Genomic DNA, 11,871 nt, shown 5'->3' with positions numbered 1-11,871 from the left:
CAAAAGACACATACCTTCTGTAGAATGTGATGTTCACATCCAGCCACGTGGGTATTTCAGATACTCTGTGGTGTCTAAAGTGACCTTAAAATTGTTTCTTTAGACCACTTAAACCTAGCTGTCATATCTAACAATTTCTTTGTACAACATCATAGAGAACTTTCATTTATTCTGTCAGGATAGTAAGCAATAGATAGTAAGCATCTGTTTAATTTTGAGTTGTATAATCAGACCTTATCTCATAGAGGTATAGCAGGTACTATTGAGAGTTAAGGACTGAAGTATTATGTCACAGACATTGTATAATTTCTATAATTTAGAACAACTTACTCTTGAAGTCTGGAGCAGGTCATAAATACAACATTTCCAGAGAATATATCCCAGATAATGTACAGAGCATTACTTCTTGACAGAAGAAACATTACTAATTTCCAGGGACAGTAACACTGAACATCTTTTGGTGTTTTCATTCATGGTAATTTAAGTACTGTTAGTTTATTACTTAATCTTTCCAAGGAAACATCTTCCTTTCTTCACCCACCCCCCCCCCCAATTTTATTTAAAATGTCAAGAATATGCATCAGTCTCTTGGTGCCATAACTTGACCATAAGGGAAAACCTATTGTAAAACAGATTTTGAAACATTTCAACACATTGTACACTCTTCAGTTTTGCTGAACTTGCCAAAAAGAAGGGATAATGATGGTATCAATCACATCCCAGAGGAAATAAATACCATTTGGTTTGGACACAAACTGCCATAGCTCCCAAGCAGATGCTGACACTAGCCAACAGCAGTTCAAAAGGCATTTTCAGTTTGAGGAAATAAGGGATCACAATAATGAAGCACAGCAGAATTTCTTCAGTAGAATCCACCTTTTACCTTGAACAAAACTCCTAAAGTCAAATTTAAAGTCAAATTTTAAGGAAAAGTATAGGAATAGTTTCATAACAATTTTCCCATTCAAAAATCATAATCAGTGTGTACATTAAACTTCAGTTGTAGAAGGTCACAACAGAACAGTTGGAAACTACCAACAATGAAATTGGTTACAATATCTAATTCACTGTTACATAAAATGTATTTATGGTATAATAGCTAAGGAGGAATGCGTGTAATTTAAAGAGGCCCCCTACAGCAATCACTGAAACTGAACATATTGAGTATAGTTAAATCTCAAATCCATTGCATGTAGTATAGTGTGCAAGAGCTTTTGCTGTCCAGTGAGAGCCTCTGGCTTAGCAAGAAAGTCAGGCTGTCATATTATTATATTAAACCATTAATGACATCAGAAGAAGTATTCCTTTTGATTTTCATTGGCTGTGTTTTGCATGCTGAGCTCACTTTTCAATGCAGATTCAGCACTGTCTTCATTTTCAGATCCTTTAGCTTCATTTTTTGAGTATATGCCCTTTTTTTTATAAATGCGTATGGTTACGGCCGTGATGCAAAGTAGGATGAATATCACAACTGCTATTACACCTAGAAGAAGAAAAGAAAAAAAAAGTCATGAGAAAGGACAGACAAATAATAACACTTGGGTCAGGGAGCAGGACAAAGAAGAGAAGTCTACATCATTTAATAGAAGTGCTTGCACAGAAGCCTGAGAAATAGGAAGCTATAACTATTTTCAAATCAGAAACAGCACTGTATTATTAGCTTCATGGTGATTGTTTTGGAATTTTGCACACCATTAATAATAAAAATAAAAAGTTCACAGAAGACTAATTTTTGAAACTTTTAAATGGAAGACTACTAGGGGCCTCAGGGTAATGTATGTAAGAGGGTTTCTTTTCCTTCTTCATGGTCACATCCTAGATCCTGCCAGACTGGGAACTCAAGGCATCTCAGATTAGGAACAGTAAGAAGAGGTATTTCCCACAGATACTAGCATAACTGTACAGAATCCCAGCCTGTCTTCTCTCTTCCTCATTCATCCTGTCATGATAGTCTCAGGCCCTTAGCTTCATAAGTCAGAGGCTGGGCAGGAGAGGAATTTGAGGAGAAATGAATCAGAAGGAAAATGGATGATGTTTGTCAAAGAGGCAGAAAGCAAGACTAGGCTGTTGGGAGAGAAAAAGCACTAAGCAGACTGCAAAACAGCTGTAATGCAGTGGATCAGCTATACTTGACAAAGGGACTATCTGCTGTAAAACTTGTCCATTACTGCAAGAAAAATACATAGTCCCTTAGCACTGTAAATAAAACCAGACCATCCAAAACTCAGCACATGTCATTTTTATTGTTCTCTAATATAAGCACCTGTCCATCATTGTAGGAATATAAAGTTTTTGTATGGTATCTGTTTCTCTGAAAAGGACTCTACAGTATGAGTCAATCTTGTTCTTAAGATTAAATAGAATAGTCATTCTTTGTTTCACAATCACAGAAGTTCTCTGTAAGGGCTTTTCTATAAACTTACTTTATGTGAAGTAGCTGAACTGGTACCATTCTCAGTTATACTCACTGAAGTTTACTTTAAACTTTCACTGAATGTTGTACAGCTTGCTTTGTTTTGACTGAAACAAACATAGTTAAGCAGCAGAAAAATTTTGAATGCATATTCCCCAGTGTGTTTAACAAAATGGTAAGGTTATTACTATCTTTAAAAGATTATAGCTATTGTAATTTGAAGTTAGATAATTACCTAGTTGTTAGTACATTTAAAAATCCCTTCCCAGTGATTTTATATACAGATATTTAAGCAAAATAATAATAATTTTTTCAGTAAAACAAGTTTTGAGAAAATTAGACATATAAGGAGCTCAGAAATCATATTTTAAAATTTTGAATTAAATGGTAAAATTCTCAGTTTGTGTGTTTAAATGTATACAGACATAAATATCACTTTACAAGCAAGGGAGCTTCTAGACTTAATCATCTCTTGTTTTATTATCTTTGGTGTTATGGTGTTAAAGGCCAAAGGATCATGAAGTGAGCTTTGGCATGCACTGACCATAGCAGGTATTATAATTTAAATAGCAGACTGCAGGTTCGTATCTTAAGTTCACCTTTCATAGAGTTAAACACTTTTAACTTCAGTGAGAAGCCTTGACAGCTTTATTCTGCTAAATTCCACTAGTTCATTTGTCTGCTAAGACTTTAAAAACTCTTAGAAAGTAAACCTTTTCAGAATTTAAAAGATGGAGGGGATGACCTTTTCATCTCAATGCCCTCCTTCTGTTAAGGTAACTAACACAAATTGAATCAGTGAGCTACACTGTGAAAACACCATCTTAATGATAAAAAACAAGTTTTTTCCCTCATCTCTTTCCAAGAGAAGAATTACTACCAGAAATTCTCAAAGGGGATGACTGCCACAGGAGACAGTTATTCCTTAAAAGAAAAATATTGAACTGACACAGACATATACTTCCTCCAACAGTGGTGACAGGAGCTTAAATTCTCCTGAGGTTCCCCAATTCCAAACTGTCTGTATTAAGGCTCACTGAAGTACTCCTCATTTCTGCTAAAGAGAACTGGTAGGCTTCCCTGCTACAAAGAGATGTATCTAGTCTTAAGGAAAATCAGCCAGAAAGACACAGTAATGGAACGTGTACATCCTGATTATCAGTCCTGTACTTTAAGCACAACACATCTATCCTAAGGTTTATACCCTAATTGTCCTGATAGGCATAAAAAGTAAAGGGACTATCGATATATTCACTTTAGAAGTAACTGAACATGGTTCTGCCTTTATTCCTCTTTTAGAAAAAGTAAGTGTTTTGAAAATAGTTTGTGAATGATCATTTGTAGTTCCATTTTTGCTGACTGAAGTGGCCAAAAGAATAAAATGGAGGAAAAATGGTACTTCAAATCAACAGTAACTATTTTATTATCATTATTTTAACATGTATTTTATTTTTAAACTGTAAATAATGGCAGTGTTTTTTCTATCCAAGAGTATATTGCTTTCCAAATAGGAAACCAGGATGAAACTTCCTCAGAGTGCCAATGGACTGACTGGAGCAGTGTCAAATCTCACTTTCTCAGATCTATTGAAGAAGATTTTGAACTTGACTGTAGTAAAAGGCAACTTTTTTGAAAATCACAAAGAAAAGATAGCTCTGTCTTAAATATATGCTATTTCCCACAGCAAATCCAAGTACATTTTTAAGTCATAAACACCAGTATTATACAGGTTAGAAACCTGTTCTGTCTTATTTTTCAGCAGAATGTTCAAACATAGAAACAATGATGGCATATATTTATGTAATAAGAAAATATGAGAGCAATCAATTGCATTTTACAACAATACTTGATTGTTTTTGTCTACCAGTTGTAATAAAATGAAGACTTTTTACTAGTTTCTTTATGCACACAAAGCTACAATGACTTTGCTTCAGTATTGAAAGACTTAGGGGGAAAAAAAAAGGCTCCTCTGGAGTTTTTATAGTCCTTATTACCTCCAATAATTGCAGAGTCACTTCTGATTGCATTAGCTAAGGGTTTTCCCTCATCTGTTGGTCCAGAGTGATCTGCAACAGAAAAAAAAAGAGGGAAGAAAATGACAGACAAATAGAAGGGTTTTCAAGAAAGTCTCACGTGGTTGGAAGCTCATTTACAACATGGCACAGGGGCAGTATAGTGGGTCAGTAAACATGCAAAGAACAGTGCTGTAGATGACATTTTGCAGAGACAAAAAAGAGAAATGTAAACGTTCAGATGAATAGAAAAGGCTAGAGAAAATAAAGTAAGTGTATATGAAAGACAATTATTTTTAAACTACTCCTGATGTATTAACTCACATGGAAAAATAAAAATCATCTTTAATTCAGGTTATAAGTATGCTATTTAGATTTCAGAGATAAGAGAAATTGATAACCATATGCTACCTGCAAATGAATGGGTTGTTTCACTGAATGTTGAGTCAGCTCCAGCTAAAGTACCACAGTTGGATTCAGTGAAACGCCCCTTTACAATGACAGGGGCGGAGCTGCTGTGGTGCAGTGCAGCCTTCAAAGGAGCAATGTGGTTGAACTGCAGTGAAGAGAGACATCCAGTAAAACCCTGAGAGTTTGCCTTCATAGTCTCCTCATCCACATCGCTGTCCTCTGTTAATCGAAAGGAACACAATTAATCATAGCACAAATGTACAAAATAAAGAGGCAGAAGAATAAATGAATAATGAACCTGTTTTTCTCTGAGCGTATCTGAGTTGTAGCAACATATATAGATTCACTGAATCCCTTTCTTGTCTGTCTTTAATGAAAAGACAGTCAGACACATTAAATCAGGTGTTTGTTTGTTTTTTTTTTTAACAGATGATAGTTGCTAATCTGCTAAGGAAAATGCTTTCAAATTATGACAGCAAGTTCCAAAGCAAAAATGTTCTAATGTTAACTAAAATATTTAAATTAAAATGCATCAATTTTTTGTTCTGCAAAAATATGACACATGCATTTTTAACAATACATCTTGATTTTTCTCATAAATAAATTTTTTTAAACATATTCCCTTCATAGATTGATATATCTGCTCCATCTCATCACTATTAAGTCTATCAAAACATGAACTCTTTGAAGGTATCAGATCCTGGAAATCCATAAAAATATTTTCTGCAAAATTTTAAAAAATTAATAGTATTCCAATTTAGTATACATTTTAAAACATGTCACCATAATTTTTCCCATAAAGGGAGAGTTAAAAAAAGATACCTCCTGAACTTACTCTCTTGAGTTGCTTTTCTGAATTCATGTGCACTGCATGTCAGAACTCTCTGTTGATTCACCAGATAATGCTCACTAATGAAGTACTTCTGATGTGGAAAACAAGCGGTTTATTTTAAGCAAAAAATCTGGAAGTACTAGTTATTCAAAGAGGGCTCATAAGAGCAGTAAAGTTTCAAGTATTTGCAAATAAAATTGGAATTTTATCTCATTAATTTCCACCTTCAACCTATCCTAGAACCCATGAATGAACTTGTGATCTTTGTAATGGCTACCATAAAAATTTTAAATACCAATGTACAGTGGACTCCTCAATAAAATGTAATTTAATAGTGAAAATTTGGTAATGAGTTCTGGGAGAATATTGCAAAATAGCACAGCAGCATTTCCCCCAACTACTCATTGCTCACTGCAGTGATGATATATTATTAGAGAGATGAATGTTAGCCAAAAGTCTGCCCACCTACATCCATGGATTACATAAAAAGTTGGCTGTTTAACAGCCTCTGTTCTCCTCACAGCTGTTTTAGATGTTTGCCTATGCACTGAAGGATCTGTTAGGATTTGTTTTAAGAAAAAATATTAACATTCAGGTGTCAAGGGAATGTTGTTGCAAACCCTTGAAATAAAATATATACCTCTAAATATAAGTAAAATTGAAAGCCTTGAGTAGAGAGGTTTCTATTACTTTTCATTTTCCTATACAAATAATTTATTAAATATTGTATAAATATGATATGAAAGGAAATTAGATATGATTCATCCTTTCCATTCACTAGACTGCATAATTAGAAGATACTGCTGTGAGGAAGAAATTCTTTACTAGGAGGTTGATGAGGCACTGGAACAGGTTGCCCAGATAAGTTGTAGATGTGCTGTCTCTGAAAATGTTCAAGGCCAGGTTGAATGGGGTTTTGAACAACCTGATCTAGTGAAAGATATTGCTGTCCATAGCACAAAAGCTAAAATTAGATCATATTTTGTTTCCAACCTGAAGCATTCTGTATTTCTATGATCTCATACTGCAGCCTATTAAATTAATTACACTGAACACATAATTCAAATCTTTTGCAATTAATCCCCTTGCCTATCTGTTTTTTAAGACAAGTTGAACTTCAGTTTTTTCCTCAGAATAGAGTAGAAAACTAATTTTAATTTGGACTCACATTATCTGAATGTAGATAGAGGTCAGACAGAGACTTACTGCCTTCCACTCACTGGCATGATGGTCTATTTCAGATAATGTTTTGCTTCTCAGTTGAAGATTATTTTAAAAAACAAAAGCATTTTCTCCTATTAAAACAGTATGTCTGAGTGTATTACAATGGAAGAAACATTGATTTATCAAAGCTTTTATAATATTCCCAAAGGTACTATACAAAAAATGATAGACTTATATGGATCTTGGAGGAACACCTTTGTTACATTGTAATAAAAATTTCTTTGAATGAAACCACATGCAACTGAATGTGAAGAAAAAACTTCTTCAATGTTCTGGTTTAAGGTAGGTCTTATCTAAAACACATAAATAGTTCTTATAAGTCTGAGGGAGCAAGATGAATTATTATATTGTCTATACTAACTATATAAGTGTCTTCTACATCACATATCACGTCTTTCTTATGAGGAAAGGCTGAAGGAGCTGGGCCTCTTCTGCCTGGAGAAGAGATGACTGAGAGGAGACATCCTCAACGCATGTAAGTAACTGAATGGAGGGTGACAAGATGATGGAGCCAGGCTCTTCTCAGTGGTGCTAAGCAATAGGGCAAGAGACAATGGTCAGAAAAGGATGCACAGGAAGTTTGACCTAAATATGAGAAAAAACTTTACTGTGCAGGTGACCAAGCACTGGAAAAGATTTCCCAGAGAGGTTGTATAGTCTCCTTCATTGGAGATATTCAAGAACTGCCTAGACACAATCTTGTGCCATGTGTCCGTGCCTTTCAACCTTACTCACTCTGTGATCCTGTGATCACATTTTTCTGAATTTATTTCTACAAAAAGTCTATGTTAACACATTGTTTATTTTGAGAGATTTTTAAAGAGTGGGAAACCATCACTCCTTTGCAGCAGTTTACTGGCTGAATGCTCAAGTACCAACAAGATAGAGAAGAAGGAAATTTACTTAACAAGTTTTGTTTTGGAATATAATTCATAACTTCTGTTCAAAATCACATTTATTAAAAATAAATAGAATTGTTTCCAGTAAAAGTGATAACCTAATTGCCATATAAAATTATAAACATTTAGTTATAATTCGTATCCAAAAATTCATAGTTTTGCAATTTTTTTGTCTTCATTCAAGACCATTTATGGAAAGGTTAAATTAATCAGTTGAACTACAATATGCTTAAGAGGTCAAACCATCCTTAATTAATATACATCGCAAACTGTTTTCATTGTTGCAACAAAGAGTGCTATTAGAGTATGAATACACAAATGCAGACTTACTTGATCTGGGAATTCAGAAACAGAGACTTCAGCTGTTTAATCTTTGTTGGTGAAATGGGCAATTGGACTCTATGTACTTCAAAAAGCTTTTTCAATGTGTGAGCAGTCAATACGCTGGAGTGAAGAGATACTCTATGGAGGTACCTTGACAGACTTGAGAGTTGGGCCTATGCAAACCTCAAAAAGGCCAAGTGCAAAGTCCTGAGCTGGGTCAGGGCAATCCCATGCAAAAATACAAGCTGGGCAGACAATAGATTGAATGCTGCCCTGAGGGGAAGGACTTTGGGATATGGGTGGACAAGACGTACGACATGAACCAGCAATGTGCACTTGCAGCCCGGAAAGACAGCTGCATTCTGGAAATGCTCAAGGCCAGTTTGGATGGAGCTCTGGGCAAGCTGGTAGTGGAGGGTGGCACTGCCTGTTACAGCGGGCTTGGAATGAGATGGCCTTTAAGGTCCCTTCCAACCCAGGCCATTCTATTAGCCTACGCCTTTCTGATCCTGGGCTGCATCAAAAGTAGCATGTCAAGCAGGTTGAGAGAGATGACTTTGCCCCTTTGCTCTGGTTAGACTCCACCTAGAATACTGTATCCAGCTCTGGGGTGCTTGACACAGGAAACATGGGGACTTGTTTGACCAAGTCTAGAGGACGATGATGAAGAATAGTGAAAGGACTGGAGAACATCTCCGATGACAAAAGAGTAAGAGAGTAGGGGTTGTTCATCCTGAAGCAGAGAAGGCTCCAGGGTGACCTTACAGCAGCCTTCCAGAAATGAAAGCTACAAGGAAGCTAAATGGTGACTTCTTATCATTAGGTAAACATAGGACAGAAGGGCTTTAAACTGAACTGTAGATTTAGATTGAAAATGAGGAAGAAATTCCTAACTGTGTGGGTGAGAGACACTGCAACAGATTGCCCAGAGGAGCAGTGGATGTTCTCAGATTGAAAATGTTCAAGGCCAGTGCATGGGGCTTTGAATAACCTGGTCTAGTGGAAGGTTCCCTGCCCGCAGCAGTGGTATTGGAACTAGATGATCTTTAAGATCTTTTCCACCCAAACATATGCATCTATGAAATTACTTTGAGGAAAGAGTAACATCCTTCAAATTTGCACCAGCACTAAATCTTCCTCTATCATGGGGTTTTCCCAATCTGAATGGTATGAAAATAATATGATCTTGAAAAATTCAGTCCAAGTTATTTCTGTTTTCTTTAACGAATATTAACAAAATTGTAATTCTAGATAGGTATATTCCATTTTGATCATTATTGTAGAGAAAGAGACATGTTTTGATGAATCATCACTAGACAAAATATTTTGTCATAGTTTAACTTGGGTTTACAAAGATTTGACTTACATTATCATATTCTTAATTGTTTGCAGCAACATCTAATCACGGGAAGCTATTCAAGTTTGGTACATGATTAACAGTATTCTACCATCTTTGTGTACGATTTCAACATAGTTTATTTTTTCTTCAGAATGAAAAGCAATGTGATGTTTCATAATTCTTGATTGCAAAACAAGAAACAAAGAAGGGTACAACTGTTTTTAATGGAACCCACTTGATCATCTTTTCAGGAAGCACTTAGCCATGATTTTATCTATATTTCAACTGAAATGAAGTTTCTACATTGATTGTCACTCTGAATAAATTCATGACAACAAATGTCTCTAAGTGAGATTAGGGTTACTTTTTATGCCCCACAATGACATGCTGATCCATGTTTTAGAAAATCCTGCAGTGTTCCAGTTACCTAAAATCTTGCCAAGTGTGAGAGACTTGATTGCATTGAATTCTGGGCCTGAAGACAGAATAAACTTCATTCTTTCCTTTTGGTTAACCTGTAAAATGATAGAGTGATGAATAAAGTAGAAGATACTAGTCAAGATTTTTGAAAAAGCAGGTAAGATCAAGTTGAAAAAGAGAATCTGGGGAAGGCATTTGTTAGTTAAAGCATAAAACTCATCAGAAAACAGATGATCAGTTTCTTCAGATCACTGATTATAACTGTGACACTTCTTAAGCATCCCACTTAATAAGTCTTTATATATCTTATGGATTTGACTGATTCCTTCTTTTTCATCTATAAGATACATAATGATAGTAAACATTAAAAAATATGAAACAGTCTCTTTTCATTAAAAAAGGCACTCAGTATTTAATTCATAAGTATTAAATATTATATTGTAAATATTCTGCCTTGCCTTCCAGGGTACCTCTAGAAAGTACTTCAAGGCAAGTAACAATGTATAATTAGGCAAACCAAGACCCAGTCTCAAAATACTAAATTGTAACATCCAGGCTTTTAAAACATCAATTTAAACCAAACCAAACCAAAGCAAAAGAAACCCCAAACTTTTTTGCATTTTAGTAGCTACCATTAGAAAAATAAATATATCTATTTTATAATGAAATTTTCACAAACACCCCCCCCCCCCATATATTCTTCTTAATAGCCACATTTGTTTGCTGATATAAAAGAGACCAAAGGAAATTTTATGGAAGACTTAAATTATTACCCTGGTGTTAATATATTTGTATTGTAGTTTAATGCATCATTTGAATCAAAAAACCAAAATGCAAGACCCAAAATAAATGACAGCAGTAACACACCTTTAACAAATTTTGAAAATTTAACCAGCAAACAATTAATTATATTCTCACATAAAATTATGAGGCAATATTAAGCTTCTCAAATAGACAAGATTAACATCCAAGAGACTGGCTAATGTAAATTTTCACTGTGCATCATGAGACTGCTAATCTTTGCTTTGCTTACTTGAGATACTAAAACACAGTTTATTTGAGAGAAATTGTCTTGTTGCAACTATTTACTTCATTTTTCTTTGTATCCTCCACTTTCTTACAATAATCCACCTTTTTTTCTCCCTAACTGAATTACCTCTACAAAGAGTATTTCTTCCTCTCTGTTAATCTTCACATGTTGCAGTTGTCCATCTGCCATGCTTTTGAAACCAATGCTGAAGACATCAGGATCTTGATGGCTATCTAGCTTGTACCGAATCTGTAAACTTCCTGTAGGTATAAACAGAGCAAAAGTAGTAGTACACTACAGACACAACAGGCAATACAAATCATGTACAGCTTCACAGGTGCACTTCAATGGCAAAACAAACGGGGGATTTGTTTAAGGAATTAGTCCATGAGAAATGGATATAAGGCAAAAAAAAAAGGCAATAGAATGAGTAATAGCAATGTCAGAAATCGTACATAGTGGCAAAGACAGCAAATCTGATTAGTGAGTTAAAATTTGGGCAGAAATTTTATCAGTACTACTAACATTCAGCTGAGAAAAAAAAAGTCTGGTACTTCTAATAATCGTAACTTATCAAATATAACTCAGTACTTCCCAAGCACTGTTCTGAAATAATGTTTACCTTTTTCAGAGCTGTAAACCTCTGACCAGTTGAATTAAGTAGAATGCGGTGTAATAACTTCTAGCTCACATTCCATTCCTTGTTGTTACCTCCCAGAATACTGTCTCTACACATATACTCACACAGAGACTCATGGCAGAACACAGAGTTAATGTAATTTTCTTGTAAGAAAAGTCCTCTGAGCTGCAGAGGGACTACAACTTTCTACTCATCCTCTGGAAATCAAGGTCCATGTCAGACCCAGGCTAGTCATGAGCAAAACATGTTCCATCTCACATCATGGGGATTATACTACAGTTATTCTATATCCAAGTATGTATCTGGTAAAGCACAGAACCTTCTTGG

The 11,871-nt window shown here is 35.1% G+C and overlaps 1 protein-coding gene across 1 annotated transcript in view; it reads right to left on the bottom strand.

Moving 5' to 3' along the window:
- Nucleotides 1–668: 668 nt before the first annotated feature.
- Nucleotides 669–11,871, bottom strand: part of CNTNAP4 (contactin associated protein family member 4) — a 198,582-nt gene continuing 187,379 nt past the window's right edge. The window contains exons 20-24 of the mRNA XM_071580071.1: nucleotides 11,031–11,164; nucleotides 9,882–9,969; nucleotides 4,837–5,055; nucleotides 4,408–4,479; nucleotides 669–1,483 (exon numbers count right to left, since the gene is read on the bottom strand). Coding sequence (XP_071436172.1) covers nucleotides 1,290–1,483; nucleotides 4,408–4,479; nucleotides 4,837–5,055; nucleotides 9,882–9,969; nucleotides 11,031–11,164 — 707 coding nt within the window. The 3' untranslated portion in view covers nucleotides 669–1,289. The remainder of the gene's footprint in view (nucleotides 1,484–4,407; nucleotides 4,480–4,836; nucleotides 5,056–9,881; nucleotides 9,970–11,030; nucleotides 11,165–11,871) is intronic.

Source organism: Pithys albifrons, chromosome Z (genome assembly GCF_047495875.1).
Source record: "Pithys albifrons albifrons isolate INPA30051 chromosome Z, PitAlb_v1, whole genome shotgun sequence".
NCBI classification, from domain to species: domain Eukaryota; kingdom Metazoa; phylum Chordata; class Aves; order Passeriformes; family Thamnophilidae; genus Pithys; species Pithys albifrons.
The sequence above is the reverse complement of the archived record's forward strand: the minus strand, read 5'-3'. Positions and strand labels throughout refer to the sequence as shown.